General features: G+C 43.2%; 1 protein-coding gene and 1 pseudogene across 1 annotated transcript in view; both read left to right on the forward strand.

Moving 5' to 3' along the window:
- GXYLT2 (glucoside xylosyltransferase 2) overlaps positions 1-19,212 on the forward strand; it is an 89,892-nt gene that overhangs the window by 24,060 nt on the left and 46,620 nt on the right. The window contains exon 3 of the mRNA XM_032149502.2: positions 10,478-10,609. Within this exon, the coding sequence (XP_032005393.1) occupies positions 10,478-10,609 (132 nt within the window). The remainder of the gene's footprint in view (positions 1-10,477; positions 10,610-19,212) is intronic.
- Positions 10,522-17,924, forward strand: LOC116466492 (ferritin heavy chain-like; annotated as a pseudogene).

Genomic DNA, 19,212 nt, shown 5'->3' on the forward strand with positions numbered 1-19,212 from the left:
GAGGAAGATCCTCCAACCCCTTCAAGCCTTCAGATGACCATAGTCCTGTAATCTCCTGAGAGGCCCTGAGACAGAACAACCCAGCTTGCACATTCTCAACCCGAAGAAACTGTGTAAAATCATAGATGTTTGTGGTTTTATTTACTTTTATTTTTATTTTTTTTGAGACAGGGTCTCACTCTGTTGCCCATTGCAGTGACACAGTCATAGCTTACTGCATCCTTGAACGCCTGGGCTCAAGCAATCCTCCTGCCTCAGTATCCCCTCCATGCCTGGCTAATAAAATTGTATATTATATATACTTAAATATATATAATATATGTTATGTGTGTGTGTATATATATATATATATATTTTTTTTTTTTTTTGAGTCAGCGTCTTGCTCTGTTGCCCAGGCTGGAGTGCAGTGGCATGATCTTAGCTCACAGCATTCTCTGTCTCCTAGATTCAAGAAGTTCTCATGCCTCAGCCTCCCAAGTAGCTGGGACTACAGGCCGTGTCACCACGCCTGGCTAATTTTTGTATTTTTAGTAGAGACAGGGTTTCGTCACGTTGGCCAGGCTTGTCTCGAACACCTCAAGTGATCTACCTGCCTTAGTCTCTCAAAGTGCTGGGATTACAGGCATGAGTCACTGTGCCCAGCACTGGCTAATATTTTATTTTTTGTAGAGATGGGGTCTCCCTATGTTGCCCAGGCTGGTTTTGAACTCCAGGCTCAAGTGATCCTCTTGCCTTGGCCTCCCAAAGTACTGGGATTATAGGCACATGCCACCATGCCTTGCCTGTCTGTGATTGTATGCTACTAAGTTTTGGGGTAATTTGCTATAAGGCAACAGTTAATATATTACATATATATGTACATACACATGTACATACATACACAAACATGTATGTATGTATGAAATACGTTATGCCAAATGTAATGCTATGTGACATAAAAAGAATACAGCTTCTGCCTGGCTCTTTGTGAGGATGGCTGCCCCTGAAAAGAACTGAGGCCTCCAGCCAACAGCCAGCCCCAACGTCTAGACATGTGAGTGAATAAGCTGTCAGAAGATTCCAGCCGCCAGCCTTCAAGGCTTCCAGCTAAGGCCCCAGACACTGTGGAGCAGAGTCAACCTGTCCCCTCCTCTGCCTTGTCTGAATTCCTGATCCATGAAATCCGTAAGCATAATAAATGATTGTTTTATACCACTAAGTTTTGGGGTAATTTTTTATGAGCTGTAGGAACTGGAACATTATAAATTAAGAGCTAAATTATATGGGAAAATTACTGCAGATACTTGTGAAGTTGTGCTAGGTGTTGAATTTTCCTGATGACTTTATCCCTTTGATGGTTCATTTCCTCAGGTTTTTATTAAACCAGTGAAGCTCATCTAATGAAGGAAATTATGACAGGGCGTTAAAAACTAGGCAGGGGATGGACATGATGGCTCACGCCTGTAATCCCAGGACTTTGGGAGGCCAAGGCCAGTGGATCACCTGAGGTCTGGAGTTCGAGACCAGCCTGGCCAACATGGCAAAACCCCGTCTCTACTAAAAATACAAAAATTAGCCAGGCGTGGTGGCATGTGCCTGTAGTCCCAGCTACCTGGGAGTCTGAGGCATGAGAATCACTTGAACCTGGGAGGTGGAGGTTGCAGTGAGCCAAGATTACACCACTGTACTCCAGCCTGGGTGACAGAGCAAGACTCTGTGTCAAAAAATAAATAAATAAAAATAATTTTTAGAAAAACTAGGCAGGGCGTATACTACCATCGCTTTCTTGTCCACGCAGGGATTATGTTGCCAGTTTAGATGCATACCGCCTTTGCCCTTATGTAAGCCACAGAATTTCTGTCAGCCTCAGTTTGTCATCTGTGTCATGGGGCAAATGATACCCTGCTTGTGGTGGTGAGGCCAAATCAGATAAAGAATTTTTTTTTTTTTTAATTCCACAAAGATTCTCTGGAACATCTCCTATATTTTGGGCACTTTGTTAGGTCTAAAGAAACAGAAGAGCCGTTTTGGTTCCTGCCAAGCCACTGGCACATGCTGAAGGGGTGGGCTCTGTCACTCTTCTCCAGGGCATTGTGGGCAACCCAGGGTTTTTTTTGGGATAACTTCTGGGAAGCTCAGGGCCACATATTTTTTACCTCAGAGTGAAAACAAAACAAAATGCCAGTACCATCATTCTCCGAAGGCTGCAGTATGGGCGAGTTCTGTATTTAATTAGACTTTTTAAAGTTGCATATGTGCAAGATGTCTGGTGGTATTTGCCGTCTACATGGTAGATACTTCATATTTTAAAGTTTCATTTATTTTCGTCATCTCCCAACAGAGAAGTGGGAGATGCCAGCCAGTTGGTTTCCTAGCCTTTTCTGGCAGCTCGGGATCAGGCATGTGGTTGAGATTCGGCTAAACTGTGCTACTGCCCAACTCAGAATCAGGAAGTAGTGGGCACACAAATAAGGAGGCTACCAATCCATTCTGGTGGTAGGGGCGGCCGGTATATATATGTTTGTGTATATATGTGTGTGTGTGTGTGTGTGTGTGTGCGTGCGTGCGCGTGCATGTATATGCGCATATGCGTGCACGTGTGTGTGTGTGTGTGTGTAAGGGGGTTGCGAGAAGAGAGCTGCTATGGGAAGAATTGTCATCAGGAGCTTTCGGTGCCTGGAGTCAGTGGGGCAAACTGTGGCACTCGTGGTGACAGTAGCTGGGGTTTCCTTACCAGACTGGCTTGTGGCAGGCTCTAACAGATTGAAAAGACACCGACGCCACAGAGCCTGGGTCTGGCTCAAGCTGGATCAGGGCATGACCCCTGAGTCTGGTTCTCCAGCCCTCCCGCTGGTCTTCTGAGCTACCTAATATCCTTTCATTAAATTCTTTTTGGCTTAAAGAGCCTGAATTGGGCCAGACGCAGTGGCTCACAGCTGTAATCCCAACACTTTGGGAGGCCAAGGCGGGCTAAGGTCAGGAGTTTGAGCCCGTTTCTACTAAAAATACAAAAGTTAGCTGGGCATGGTGGCAAACACCTGTAATCCCAGCTACTTAGGAGGCTGAGGCATGAGAATCGCTTGAACCCGGGAGTGGAGGTTGCATGAGCCAAGATGGCACCACTGCACTCTAGCCTGGGCAACAGAGTGAGACTCCATCTCAGAAAGAGCCTGAATTGGTTTTATTGTGTGCAACCTAGCATCCTGAGAGTAACACAAAGTAACTGAAACATGGTGAGGAGTTGTTGTTTTTCTTTCCTTTAAAGAAAGAAAAAAGAAAAGCACCAAAGGGCTGCTTTTAAATAGTACCACATGCTTTTAGAGGACAGGGACCATGCCTCTTTGTTACTCATTTCCTTTTTTTTTTTTGAGGATTTAGGAAAAATAGCCCAGAGAAAGAGATGATAAGGTATTCTTCAGTAATTTGAAGACATATACAATCGGAATTAGATTTCTTCCGTGTTGCTCTGCAGGACAAAACGAGGGGTGATGTGGGGGAGGTCTCAGGCAACTGGTTCTAATTCCATGCAAGGAGCCCTTTTTAAAGGTACTGGGGGAGCTGGGCGCGGGTGGCTCACGCCTGTAATCCCAACACTTTGGGAGGCCGAGGCGGGTGGATCACCTAAGGTCGGGAGTTCGAGACCAGCCTGGCCAGCATGGTGAAACCCCGTCTCTACTAAAAATACAAAAATTAGCCCATGTGGTGGCATGTGCCTGTAATCCCAGCTATTCAGGAGGCTGAGGCAGGAGAATTGCTTGAACCTGGGAGGCAGAGGTTGCAGTGAGCCAAGATTGCGCCACTGCACTCCAGCCTGGGTGACAGAGGGGGACACTGTCTCAAAAAAAAAAAAAGAGGTATTGGGTTTCTCATTACTGGAGGAGCAAGCTGAGGCTGGCCCAGCACTTTCAAGGACGTCCATGGAGGACCTGGGAAAGGTAAGGGCTGCCCTTCACTGTCACTGTGTGGTCCTTGTTGTGTTACCTTCGTGGTCATTATTAGAGGTTTCCTCCTTTTAGATGCATGGTCATTTGGCACCTCCCTGACTCCTCTGAAGTTGGGTGTGATTGTGTGACTTGCTTTGGCCAGTGAAATGTGGGTGACAGTGATGAGTGTCACTTTTAACATAAAATATGTCACTTCCTGGTGGAAACTTAAGATCTGGTGTGTGTTTTGCCACACTTCCTTCTCTTGCATCTGCATTCACTGATGTGAGTTGAGATGGAGCGTCCGTGAGTTTGGCCCCTGAGTGAGAATACTGAGCACAGCCCCTTGCCAGTCTGAAGATGTACAGGAGCAAGAAATAAACTTTAGGAAAAAAAAAAGAAAAGAAAAACCCCTTAAAATTAACTTTTTTGGGGGTAGGGTAGAGATGGGGTCTTGCTATATTGCCCAGGCTGGTCCCGAACTCCTGGTCTCAAGTGATCCTCCAACCTTGACCTCTCCAAGTGTTGAGTTTATAGGTATGAGCCACCACACCTGGCCATAAATTCTTGATAACTCTAGTTTATCCTGACTCATGCAACTGAGTTTGTTTGTTTTTGTTTTTGTTTTTGAGATAGAGTCTTGCTCTGTTGCCCAGGCTGGAGTGCAGTGGCACGAGCTCCACTCACTGCAACCTCCGCCTCCTGGGTTCGAGTGCTTCTCGTGCCTCAGCCCCCCTAGTAGCTGGGATTACAGGCATGCACTACCACACCCAGCTAATTTTGTATTTTTTAGTAGAGACGGGGGTTTCACCATGTTGGCCAGGCTGGTTTCGAACTCCTGACCTCGGCCTACCAAATTTTGGGATTACAGATGTGAGCCACCTCACCCAGCCACAATTGAGTTTTAACGGCTTCATTGTATCTAGTGTGTTATTGTAAGCCAGCCAAACCCTTGTGAAAGCAATGTAATGGATTTGAGATCCTAAAAGTCTTCTATTCTATAGCATTTGTAGATGCTCAAAAATATTTTTTATAACTGGAACGAATGAACATGCAAGAAAGGAGGAGTTACCTACTAAGGTAAAGGATGAGGTGGGTGGTTAGATTGACAAAGGTAGTTAAACCTTTCGGAAGATAGGATGCTAACGATCACAGTGGCAAGGATGTTTTTGTTTTTTTGAGACAGGGTCTCATGTTGTCATCCAGGTTGGAGTGCAGTGGTGCCATCACAGCTCACTGCAGCCCCAACCTCTCAGACTGTTAGAGGATGCCGAGAGCTAAGGGAGCCCGCAGACCATGTGAATTTCTCATTCTTTTTTGAGGGCTGATTTTGGGCTGTTGTGTAGCGGTACAGTTGTACTGGTATTTGTGCCCAGTATTTGTGCCAGTGTTCATTCTGACTGGTCAGTACTGTCATACTGAGAGTTTAGGCCTAGTGTCAGTTCTAATGGGTCTGTACAATTATACTGGGTAAATACTAGGTAATGCCTGGTGTGGGTTCTAATTGGTCAGTACCCTTCATATATCAAATGTCAAATACTTTGTCTGTCACTCTTTTCCTCATTCAGAATTTTAAAGTGTTTCCAATCATGTATTTCAAAAAATGTTTATATCCCAGCCTGGGCAACATGGCAAAACCTTGTCTCAGTAAAAAATAGAAAAATTAGCCAGGCATGATGGCATGCACCTGTGGTCCCAGCTACTTGGGAGGCTGAGGTGGGAGGATCACCTGGGCCCAGCGAGGTCAAGGCTGCAGTGAGCCATGATTGTGCCACTGTACTCCAGCCTGGGTGACAGAGTGAGGCCCCATCTCAAAAAAAAAAAAAGTTTATATGGTCATATAAACAATATATGTACATTGTAAAAACCAGCAAATTCATAAATAATAAATGGAAAAAAAACCCCATTACACTAATGCTCAGGGAGAACAGTTTTGGTGTATGTATATAATACTTATTTCCATTCCTTTTCTTTTCATATCACCATCAGAAATGGGATCTCTTTTACATCACTGACGCTTATATTACTGAGTTTCCTCTAAAGTGAGTTGACCAATGTTTCCTGGAAAACACCAGAGAGTAACTATTTTAGGCTTTGCAGGGTGTATGGTCTCTATCCCAACTACTCAATGTGCTATTTAGAGTAGAAGCAGCCACAAACAATATATAAACAAATGGGTGTGGCTGTGTTCTGGTAACATTTTACTTATGGGCACTGAGATTTGAATTTCATATAATTGTCACAAAATATTATTCTTGTTTTGATTTTTTAAAACTATTTTAGAATGCCAAGCCATTCTTGGCTTGTGTAGTCTTTGTGGCAGGCTAGATTTGGCTCTGGTACTACCATAATTTGCTGACCCCAGTTCTATGACATTATCACTAATGACTACATTGCATTCTGTTATATAGATAGACTCTGGAGCTTACTAAACCAAACCCTTCTTTAGATTGTTTCTAATTTTTTATTGTCACAAACAACACTAAAAGAAACAACCTTGTAATAAGTGTCCATTTTTGATATTTTTCGTTAGGAATAATTCTTAGAATTGTTGTAGCAATGGGAAGACATTAACTCAAAAAAATTGAGAAGTGTCAGGCGCGGTGGCTCATGCATGTAATCAGAGCACTTTGGGAGGACGAGGCGGGCAGATTGCCTGAGCTCAAGAGTTCAAGACCAGCCTGGGAAACATGGCGAAACCACATCTCTACTGAAAATACAAAAAAATTAGCTGGGCATAGTAGTGCATGCCTCTAATCCCAGCTACTTGGGAGGCTGAGGCACGAGAACTGCTTGAACCCGGGAGGCAGAGAGGGCAGTGAGCTGAGATCATGCCACTGCACTCCAGCTTGGGCGACAGAGCAAGGCTCTGTCTCAAAAAGAAAAAAAAAAATAAAGATACACAGATGGCAAACAAGCATATGAAAAGATGTTCAGTGTCATATGTGATTAGAGCATTGTAACTTAAGATAACAATGAAACACCACTACCCACCTATTTGAATGGCTAAAATCTAGAACCCTGACAACACCAAATGCTGGTGAGGATGTGGAGCAACAGGAACTCTCATTCATTGCTGATAAGAATGCAAAATCCTGCAACCACTTTGGAAGATGGTTTGGCAGTTTCTTAGGAAGCTGAATATAGGCTTACCATACAATGCAGGAATTGAACTCCTAAGTATTTCCCCAAATGAGTTGAAAACTTATGTCCACACAAAAACCTGTACACAGATGTTTGTAGCAGCTGTATTCACAATTTCCCAAAACTGGAAGCAACCAAGATAACCTTCAGCAGGTGAATGGATGAACAAATTGTGATACATTCATACCATAGCATACAGTATTATTAAATGATTTTTAAAAATGAGCTATCAAGCCACAAAAAGACATGTAGGAGACCTAAATGCATATTGCTAAATGAAAGAAGCCAGTCTGAAAAGGCAAGGTACTAAATGATTCTATCTATATCACATTCTGGAAAAGGTAACATGAAGAGACTATAAAAAGACCAGTAATGGGCTGGGCATGGTGGCTTACGCCTGTAATCCCAGCACTTGGAAGGCCAAAGCTTGTGGATCACCTGAGGTCGGGAGTTTGAGACCAGCCTGACGAACATGGTGAAACCCCGTCTCTACTAAAAATACAAAAAGTAGCTGGGTGTGGTGGCAGTCACCTATAATCCCAGCTACTCAGAAGGCTGAAGCAGGAGAATTGCTGGAACATGGGAGGCGGCGGTCGCAGTGAGCTAAGATTGTGCCATTGCACTCCAGTCTGGATGACAGCGCAAGACTCTGTCTCAAAAAAAAAAAAAAAAAAAAAGAAGAAGTTCAGGTGAGAGAGGGCAGGCAGGAATGTTGAAAAGTTGGAGCAGAGAGAATTTTTACGGTAGTGACGCTGTTCTGTATACTGTAATGATAGATACATGATGTGCATTTGCCAAAATGCATAGAAAGCATGTACAACAGAAAGAATTAACACTAATATAAACTGTGGACTTTAGTTAGTAATAGCATATTGATATTGACTTATCAGTTGTAACAAATATACCACATGAGTGCAAGATATAAATAACAGGGGAAACTGTAGGGCAGGGGAAAGAGAGAGGCTATCTGGAAACTCTGATTTCTGCTCAATTTTTCTTTTTTGTTGTTTGTTTTCATTGTTCTTGTTTTTACTTTTTTTATTTTTTATTTTATTTTTTTTATTTTTTGAGACAGAGTCTCACTCTGTCACCCAGGCTGGAGTGCAGTGGTCCAATCTTGGCTCACTGCAGCCTCTGCCTTCCGAGTTGATGTGATTCTCCTGCCTCAGCCTCCTGAGTAGCTGGGACTACAGGCGTGCCTCACCACTCCTGGCTAATTTTTGTATTTTTAGTAGAGATGGAGTTTCACCATGTTGGCCAGGCTGGTCTCGAACTCCTGACCTCAAGTGATACACCCGCCTTGGCCTCCCAAAGTCACGAGATTACAGGTGTCAGCCACCGCTCCTGGCCTCGTTTTTAATTTTTTTAAGAGGCAGGTCTTGTTATACTGCCCTGGCTGGTCTCAAATTCCTGGGCTTAAGCAATCTTCCTGCCTTGGCCTCCCAAAGTGTTAGGATTACAGGCGTGAGCCACCAACACCTGGCTAACTTTGTGTGAACATTAAACTGCTCTAAAATCTAAAAGTGTATTTTAAAAATTTTGTTATAAAATTCATATATACAAAGAAAGTAATATATACTCATTGTAAAAATTCTAAAGAATATGGAAATGTAGCCCGAGGAAATGAAACCACCATCACCAGCTATAGAGTGCCCACTTTTAATAATTTGGTGCATATCCATCTAGATTTTTCTTTACATATAAAATGTACGTGCATATATATGTGTATATATATATATATATATATATTTTTTTTTTAGTCAGAGTCTCGCTCTGTCCCTCAGTCTGGAATGCAGTGGCATGATCTCAGCTCACTGCAACCTCCACCTCTGCCTCCCGGATTCAAGTGATTCTCCTGCCTCAGCCTCCTGAAGTAGCTGGGATTACAGGCGCCCATCACCATGCCAGCTAGTTGTTGTATTTTTAGTAGAGACGGGGTTTTGCCATGTTGGCCAGGCTGATCTCAAACTCCTGACCTCAAGTGATCCACCCGCCTGGGCCTCCCAAAGTGCTGAGATTACAGGTGTGAGCCACCACGCCTGGCCTCATGCATATATTTTTTCCTGTAAGACAGAACCATTCATTCAGACAGTAGTGAAGAAATTTAAAAAAAAAAAGAACCATATTATAATTTTCTTGCACTTTGCTTTTTCCAAAACCCAACAATATGTTATAACCATTTTCCATGTCAGTACATATCTACATAACAGAATACAATGCAGTCATTAGTGACAATGATATAGAACTGAGGTCAGCAAACTATGGGAGTACAAGAGCCAAATCCAGCCTGCCACAAATAACACAAAAGACATGTACTTTATTCTAACTGTACATTGTTCTATTTTTCTTTTTTAATTTAATTTTATTTTTTGAGAGACAGTCTCGCTCTGTCACTTAGGCTGGAGTACTGTGGCACGATCTCACTGCAACCTCCGCCTCCCTGGTTCAAAGCAATTCTCATGTCTCAGCCTGTCGAGTAGCTGGGACTACAGGCATGTGCCACCATGCCCAGCTAATTTTTGTGTTTTTTAGTAGAGATGGGGTTTTGCTGTGTTGGCCAGGCTGGTCTCAAACTTCTGGCCTGAAGAGATCCACCCACTTCAGCCTCCCAGAGTGCTGGGATTACAGGCATGAGCCACTATCCCTGGTCTCTCTAACTGTACATTATTTTATTATATAGTTCTATCATACTTAATTGTCCCAATTCCTTATTATTGGACATTTTGATTGTTCCCAGGTTTGTTGGGTTTTTTTCCTCCTTCCAAGCTGCTAAGTTCTCAAGTTTTGTTATTACAAACTAGGTTGTGGTGTAGGCCGGGCGCGGTGGCTCACGCTTGTAATCCCAGCACTGTGGGAGGCCGAGGCGGGCGGATCACGAGGTCAGGAGATCGAGACCACAGTGAAACCCCGTCTCTACTAAAAAAATACAAAAAAATTAGCCGGGCGTAGTGGCGGGCGCCTGTAGTCCCAGCTGCTCGGAGAGGCTGAGGCAGGAGAATGGCGTGAACCCAGGAGGTGGAGCTTGCAGCGAGCCGAGATCACGCCACTGCACTCCAGCCTGGGCGACAGAGCGAGACTCCATCTCAGAAAAAAAAAAAAAGCTAGGTTGTGGTGAACGTCCTTGTACCTCTGTCTTTTGGGGTGTTGTTACCAGTTTCCAAGTTGCCCTTGTGGAAGTTTCTTCAAATCTATACTCTCCTCTGCAGTTTCTCAACACTGTTGCCAACTGTGAATGTTATTTTTAAAAATCTTAGCAACTTTAGTAGGAGCAAATACTCTTTTCATTTAATGAACGTTCATAGTGGTGATGAAGTTAGACTTTCTGTATAAGTTGCCTGAATAATTTCCATTTGACCATCCAGAAGCTTCGCAGGCATTTTCCATATTTCCTAGGGCGTAATCACCGTTCCCTTGCTTTCCATGTTTTTCAGTTACGCCAGTGGCCTGACTCATATACAAAGAAGTTTGAGCACAGAATCTACCCCATCACATTTTCTGTTGGAAACCCTCAGGAGTGGAAGAAATTGTTCAAACCCTGTGCTGCCCAGAGACTCTTTCTTCCGGTAGGAACACCTGTTTTTAATAAGTTGTAGCTTGCTCTGGGAAATAAGGTAAAATTAGCTGAGATGTGTGTAGAAACATTTAACTTAAAAGCTGAAAACCTGTGTCTCTTGGATTCTGGAGCTGATGCTCTAAGTCTGCAGCCTGTAGAGAGGATCCCTGTGTTCTGGAGGTTGTCGTACCGAAAGACTGAGGGGCTGTGAGCATTCAAATCCTGTCTTGGATCATTGGTCTTTGTGACTATGGTTCCATCATTTACTGGCCCCTGTGAACCTCATTAAATCCCCCAACTTTACTAACTTCAGTTTTATCCATAGGCTTGGCACATAGCTGGCCCTCAATAAATATTAGCTTTGATTATTGTTATTTCTCTTATAACAGTAACAGCTACTAGTTATGGCCATGCCAGGCTATCATTCCAAAAGGGTCCAGAATTTTGGTTTAGCCTTTCAGTTTAATGAATTTTTAAATTGCATGTTTTTGGTTGCTTTTTTAAAATCTTGAGGCCAACACAGTGGCTCACACCTATAATCCCAGTACTTTGGGAGGCCAAGGCAGGCGGATCACTTGAGCACAAGAGTTTGAGACGAGCCTGGGCGACATGGCAAAATCCCATCTCTACAAAAAATACAAAAATTAGGCGGGGTGTGGTGGCTTACGCCTATAATCCCAGCACTTTGGTAGGCTGAGGCAAGTGAATCACCTGAGGTCAGGAGTTCAAGACCAGCCTGGCCAACATGGTGAAAACCTGTCTCTACTAAAAATACAAAAATTAGCCAGGCTTGGTGGTATATGCCTGTAATCCCAGCTACTCAGGAGGCTGAGGCAAGAGAATCGCTTGAATCCAGGAGGCAGAGGTTGCAGTGAGCCAAGATGACACCACTGCACTCCAGCCTGGGCAACAAGAGCGAAATTCCATCTCAAAAAAAAGAAATTACCTGGGCATGGTGGCGCATGCCTGTAGTCCCAGCTACTTGGGAGGCTGAGGTGGGAGGATCATCTGAGCTCAACAGGTTGAGGCTGCAGTGAGCCATGATCGCACCATCACACTCCAGCCTACGTGACAGAGTGGGACTGTGTCTCAAAAAAGTAAATAAAGAAATAAAATTTTAAAAATCAAATAATAATAAAATAAAATATTCAATAGAAAAAAGATATATCAAAAGTAAGAATAATATTGCGCAGGGATAGCAACTTTGAATTGTCAGTTGCTGCCTTAATTTTTGTGAGGGATTCATGCCTTCAGTAGACATCTGTTGAGTGCCCACTAGGGTGCTGGGCCCTGGCTCAGTGATGGTGACATGGTAATAAGACAGCCATGGTCCTGTTTCCTTGAAGCTTGAGTCTAGCAGGGCCTTGAACAAATAATTAGAAGTATGACCAGTACTAAGAGGAGATAGTCTCATGGATATATGTAACATGGGGTTCCATCCTAGTCTGAGAGAGATCATAGAAGGTTCTCCCGAGGCAGTGGCATATTTTTTGTGGAGATGGGGTCTCACTATATTGCTCAGGCTGATCTTGAACTCCTGTGCTTAAGTGATCCTCTCGCCTTGGCCTCCCAAAGTAGTAGGATTACAGGTATGAGCCACTATGCCTGCCCAGCAGTGGCATTTATGCAGACACGAGTAAAGGAGAAGTAAGGGTTACTAGGTGACAAGGGCCTTGGGGGTTGTGAGAGAAAAGACGGTTCCAGGCAGATGGAACAGTATATACAAAGGCTCTAAGGTGGGAAGGGCCGTGTGTAAGAAAATAAAAGAAGGTCATAGTAACCAAAAAACAGAAAGTGAGATGAGAGTGAAGCAATCAGCAGAGACTGCAGCTTGCAGGCTCAGCAAGCCATCTAGAAGTGTCTGGTATTTGTCTTTTTTTTTTTTTTTAAGAGATAAGGTCACTCTCTGTTGCCCCTGCTGGAGTGCAGTGGTGCAGTCATGGCTCACTGCAGCCTCCAACTCCTGGGCTCAAGTGATCCTCCCACCTGAGCCTCACAAGTAGCTGGGACTACAGGTGTGAGCCACCATGCCTAGCTAATTTTTTAATTTTTTGTAGAGATGATGTCTTGCTATGTTGCCAGCCTGGTCTCATACCCCTCACATCCTCCTGGGCTCAAGCGGTCCTCTCACTTTGACCTCCCACAGTGCTGGAATTACAGACGTGAGCCACAGCACTCAGCCCAGTCTTTTTCTTAAGAGCAGTGGGAAGCCATTGGATGATTTTTTTGCAGCAAGTGGCATGTTCTAACTTGCGTTTTAAAGAAGACACTCTGGTTTATGGCAACGCAGACAGGGTTGGTGAAGCCAGTTCACTAACTTGGCTTGGGCTTTGATGGTTGCCTTAGAGATGGATAATGAACCTGTCTGAAACAGAATTTACCAAGCTTCATGATTGGCTGGTTGTAAGAGTTGAAGGGGGAGTGACATGAAAAGGATTTTACCAGGTTTTTTTTTTTAACCTGAACAACTGTTAAGGTTGATCCGTTTGAAATTGCCAATATTCAACCATTAATGACGTACAAAAAAGGCAATTTCTTATGGCTCAACCTAAGAAATAAATGGCAGGATCATTTAGGGTTAGAAAAGACAGGGAAAAGCAGTTTTGATAAAGGGGTCAAATGAGTTTAATTTGGGTCATATTTTGATTTTGAGGTGCCTTAGGATACTCAAGCAGAAGGAATCTTCACGTCGGTCTGGAAACACTAACTGGGGAGTAGCCCTTTTAGCATTTCCTACGCAGAGACCTGTGAGCAGAATAAACCCTGGATGAATTGTTGGCAGTGATCAGCTGCCCAAGCTCACTTGCTCAATACATCATCTATTTTTATTTTCCTTTTTTTTTTTTTTTTTTTTTTGGGACAGAGTCTCACTCTGTCACCCAGGCTGGAGTACAGTGGCACAATCTCGGCTCACTGCAACCTCCACCTCCTGGGTTCAAGCAATTCTCCTGCCTCAACCCCCCAGATAGCTGGGATTTCGGCGCATACCACCATGCCCCACTAATTTTTGTATTTTTAGTAGAGACAGGGTTTCACCATGTTGGTCAGGCTGATCTTGAACTCCTGACCTCAGGTGATCCGCCTGCCTCGGCCTCCCAAAGTGCTGGGATTACAGGCATGAGCCACTGTGCCTGGCTGCGTCTTCTATTCTTCACATGTCACAGACCTTTATACATATAGTGAGATAGGATTAATCGCATAAAAACTGGGATAAGAAAAGACTCCCTCCAATTGACATGAAAATCTCTAGGTTGGTGATATAAAAACTGAGTACTCTTTGAGGTGAGAGAAAATGTTAGGTTTCTGTTTCTTGTCTCCATTTTTGCAAAAAGTAAGTGTTAGAAAACCAAAGGTCATGTTGGGAAATGGTCTTCCCATTCTATCCAAAATATTAGCTATCCAGTGGAACTACATTTGAATTTTTGTTGACCTTGAATTGTGACTTTATTACCATTATTTAAAAAAAAAACAAATTCATCACCTAATGGCCTTAATTCTTTCCCAGCTAAGTAAGTGCTTGGTTTTGAATGACAAGTGGGTGCTGGCATTCCTTATCTGCTTCTGATGATGGAAACGAGCCCTCTTTAAAAATAGTAAAGAGAGATTGTGGTTGACAGGACATTTACCTTTTCCTAGTTGTATATCACAACAGCAGATTATGAACATGGCATTTTTGGGCATCAGTGAGATGTACTGATCTTGAGGGTAATTTGAAATAAAGTCTAGGTTGTGTTTTCCTTGGAATTCATCTCTATAAAACCATATCAGGTGTGCTGCCTCAGGAGCACAGAGAAAATGGAGATCCTAAAGTGCAGACATTCTATCAGGTAGTCAGTTGACGGAGGACCATGGTCCCACCCGTTTTCCAAGAGGCTGTCATCTACCCCGAACTGCGGAGGAGACCCTTTCTCAACTAAGATTTTACTATCTGAATAATATCAGAGCATAAGTCTTTGCAACTGAAGCCAATTAGATTCTCTAGTACTATTAGTGTGATTCAGATCCCACCAATTCAAAATTATGAACTCCGACAAATCAGTGGACATTTACTCCTCTACTTCTGTGAATAATGGTCCTATGACATGGGACCACTATGAATGCAAACTACACTGCAGATGGCTTGGTTAAGCGTTCTAAAATGCATATTTCTTTCAGGTAATTCAGAAGCTTAAAATATTTAAAACAATATGCCAATTACAAATAAATCAAATGTGTTCATTAAAATTGATTCTGGAATACTTTTCTCTTATTTTCTTAGTAAAGGCCAGAAATCCTTTACATCTGTAAGAGTAATTGAGTTGTATGAATTCACATCACCTTTCCCCCAACTAATTGGAAATAGTGAGATTTTATAATAGATCTGTACATTTTGCTACACGCTGTGCCTGTTTAATTATGAAGACTTCTCTCCTCAATAACTGTGATCCTCTGGGAATCCTAGAGATCCGTAAAACATGACAGACATCACTGGATTGCGGAATCTTTAGAGGCATTATTAGTAAGTGGTACCCAATATGGTAATTTGAGGTAGGGTAAGGTTCTATCCAGGGAGAAATGTTTTTGTTTTTGTTTTTACCAAGTTTTAATAAGCTCCAAGGTTATAATAAGGTCTGATGTCTTTTTTGCTCCCAACATTCACCATAGATAGCCATATTTAAGGAAGGAGTTAGAGAGGGTCTCACTCTGTTGCCCAGGCTAGAGTGCAGTGGTGCCATCATGGATCTCTACAGCGTCAACCTCCCGGGCTCAAGTGATCCTCCCACCTAGGCCTCCTGAGTAGCTGGGACCACAGGTACACACCACCCTGCCCAGCTAATTTTTAAAATTTTTGTAGAGACAAGAGTCTCACCATGTTGCCCAGGCTGGTCTCAAACTCCTGGGCTCAAGTGATCCTCCTTCCTCGGCCTCCTAAAGTCCTGGGATTACACATGTGAGCCACTGCACCTGGCCAAATTAGTTATAGCTTTAACCTTTAAATGTATTCTGAAAGTTTTCTGACTCCATATTTCCAAGAAACTTGTCCCACTCCTTAATATTTCAAAGGACTACCATGCCAAATAAAGATAAATCTTAGATTACCTAGCTTTTAGACATTGTAGTGAAAGCAACAACGTATAATCTTCTCTTTTCCACTTACGGCTTGTTAAAGAGACCTGTAACTGGTTCTAATGTTTTGAAATCTGCATGCTTACCAAATGATGTCTTCATGAGTTAGCTGTAGGCTAATGGAAAAGGGAAGCTTATCATACTTTTTAGAACTTTTTATAATTAAGGTCAGACCTCTATATTATTATTAATGTTACACCTCAGTATTTGCAATTAACATTGAGACATCCTTGCAACAAACCCTTTGGATATTAACAAATATTGACACACATATAGGAATATATTAAAAATCCTTATTAAGGGGAAAATCAATTAGAATCACCATAAATGATGTTTATACATTTTATCAAGCACCAAGAGGCCATAAATTATTTGGATGAGATTAGCTACCTAAATGATTACATGAAATGACCCTAGATACTAATTTTGTTGAACAAGCTTTCCACAGTACTTATCATTTACTCATACACTATTAAAAGTTTGACATTCAGGATATTAGCTACAACTCTTGGTTATATGTGAGAGAAACTCAACTCCAACTAGCAAAGAAGGAAATTAATTTATTGGCTTATCTAACTGCAAAGTCCACACTGTAGGGCTGATTCCAAGCACAGCTAGATCCAGAGGCTAACATAATGTCATCAGGACTCTGTCTCTCTCCTTCAGTCCCTTGCATGGCTACTCCATAAGCATAATGATTGTTCGAAGCAGCCTGAAATCCAAATTCTAGCAGCTTAGCAACTACGGCAGAAAAAGAGTATGGCAAGGTAGCAACTTCCAAAATGGTGACATTAGGAGCCCTGTGGAATTGCTCCCCAGTGAAACAAGCATAACTTGTGAAAATAATTTTTAAAATAACTATCTAAATACTTGGGAAATTGTCCTAAGGACCTAGGCAAATGAAGGAACATTTATTCAAGAAAATCTACTAAAACTTGGTAAGAAGAGTGAGAATCTGTGACATTTGAACCACAGCCTCCCTCATTCCCCCTTCCAGTTCAGTGCGATAAAAATTCACCTTTGGGTAGTTCATTCAAGAACAGGGATTCCTGTCTCTCCAGCTCCCAGTTGAGGAACATGGTATGTCCTTGGGAGGCACAGGCCATCGGCATTTCTCACTGCTGCTAGCTAGCTGTGTGTTGCAGAGCCTAAATTCCATGGAGGTGTGGCCTAGAAGCCAGGATATTTCTTAATTAAGAGGAGGCTTGCAGCTTCATGAGAACAGCAAGCTAAACCATAGGCCAGTTAGTTTACAAGGGAAAGCCAGAGGACAATGCAGGTAAAAAGTGCCCTCCTGGTGTCATAACAGACATCACAGACTGGCCTCAAAAATTCAAATGGTCCTTAATTTAATTGGATCAGACTGTGGGGGCAATTTGTGCTCCACTGAGGAAATAACTCCAAAAAAAAAAAAAAAAACCATGAAAAAAATAAATTAAAATGCTCTGTGAGGAAATACTCACTTTGCCAGACATTCTTTGCAGAGAGTCGTCGGGGTTTCCTGCTTCAACAGTGCTTGGACAGAACCCGGCGTTCGTCCCCCATTCCAGCCGGCCGCCCATAGCCAGTCGTCCGTCACCTCTTCACTGCGCCCTTGGTACCGCCCCAAGGCCCAGTGGCTCCAGTGCCACTCAGCCACCACCGCCTCTCCTTAGCCGCTGCCATGACGACCATGTCCACCTCGCAGTTGCGCCAGAACTACCACCAGGACTCAGAGGCTGCCATCAACTGCCAGATCAACCTGGAGCTCTATGCCTCCTATGTTTACCTGTCCATGTCTTACTACTTTGACCACGATGATGTGGCTTTGAAGAACTTTGCCAAATACTTTCTTTACCAATCTCATGAGGAGAGGGAACATGCCGAGAAACTGAGGAAGCTGCAGAACCAACGAGGTGGCCAAATCTTCCTTCAGGATATCAAGAAACCAGACTGTGACGACTGGGAGAGCGGGCTGAATGCGATGGAGTGTGCATTACATTTGGGAAAAAAAAAATATGAGTCAGTCACTACTGGAACTGCACAAACTGGCCACTGACAAAAATAACCCCCATTTGTGTGACTTCATTGAGACACATTACCTGAATGAGCAGGTGAAAGCCATCAAAGAATTGGGTGCCTGTGTGACCAACTTGTGCAAGATAGGAGCACCCAAATCTGGCTCAACAGAATATCTCTTTGACAAGCACACCCTGGGAGACAGTGATAACGAAAGCTAAACCTCAGGCTGATTTCCCCATAGCCATGGGGTGACTTCCCTGGTCACCAAGGCAGTGCATGCATGTTGGGGTTTCCTTTACTTTTTCTATAAGTTGTACCAAAACATCCACTTAAGTTCTTTGATTTGTACCATTCCTTCAAATAAAGAAATTTGGTACACCCCCCCCAAAAAAAAGAAAAAAGAAAATATTCACTTAATGCAAAATAAAGTAGAAAAGAAAGAATAGAGGAACAACAAAAATATGAGACATACAGAAAACAAAAAGCAAAATGGCAGACATAAATTCTGCTATATAAATAATAGCATTGAATGTGAATGGATTCAACAATCAAATAAAAATGCAGAGTTGCAGGCCAGGTGCAGTGGCTCATGCCTGTAATCCCAGCACTTTGGGAGGCCGGGGCAGGCGGATCACCTGAGGTCAGAAGTTCAAGACCAGCCTGGCCAACGTGATGAAATGCCATCTTTACTAAAAATAAAAATAAGCTGGGCGTGGTGGCGTGCACCTGTAATCCCAGCTGCTAGAGAGGCTGAGCCGGGAGAATCACTGGAACCCGGGAAGCAGAGGGTGCAGTGAGTTGAGATTGCGTCATTGCACTCTAGCTTGGGCAGAAAGGGTGAAACTCCATCTCAAAAAAACAAAACAAAACAAAAAACAGAGTTGCAGTTATAGTTGATAAAGAATGCAGTCGAACTGTGTGCTCTCTATAGGAGGTGGTTCATGCCTGTAATTCTAGCTGAGGCGGGCAGATCACTTGAGCTCAGGAGTTCAAGACCACCCTGGCCAACATGGTGAAACCTCATCTCTCCTAAAAATACAAAAATTAGCTGGGCGTGGTGGCATGTGCCTATAGTCCCAGCTACTCAGGAGACTGAGGCAGGAGAATTGCTTGAGCCTGGGAGGCGGAGATTGCAGTGAGCCAAGATCATGCCACTGCACTCCAGCCTGGGTAACAGGAGTGAAACCCTGTCTCAGAAAAAAAAAGATATAAATAAGCAATTAATCAACAGTAGTAGGAGATATAAGTGCCCCTCTTTTCTTTTTCTTTTTTTTTCTTTTTTTTTTTTTTTGTCACAGGGTTTCACTGTGTCACCCAGGCTAGAGTACCGTGGTATGATCATGGCTCACTGCAGCCTTGACCTCCCAGGCTCAGGTGATCCTCCCACCTCAGCCTGTCAAGTAGCTGGGACTACAGGTGTGTGCACCAACAAGCCCAACTAATTTTCATACTTCTTGTAGAGATGGGGTTTCACCCTGTTGCCCAGGCTGGTCTCGAACCCCTGGG

This window comes from Hylobates moloch, unplaced genomic scaffold (assembly GCF_009828535.3).
Source record: "Hylobates moloch isolate HMO894 unplaced genomic scaffold, HMol_V3 SCAFFOLD_4, whole genome shotgun sequence".
Lineage (NCBI taxonomy): Eukaryota > Metazoa > Chordata > Mammalia > Primates > Hylobatidae > Hylobates > Hylobates moloch.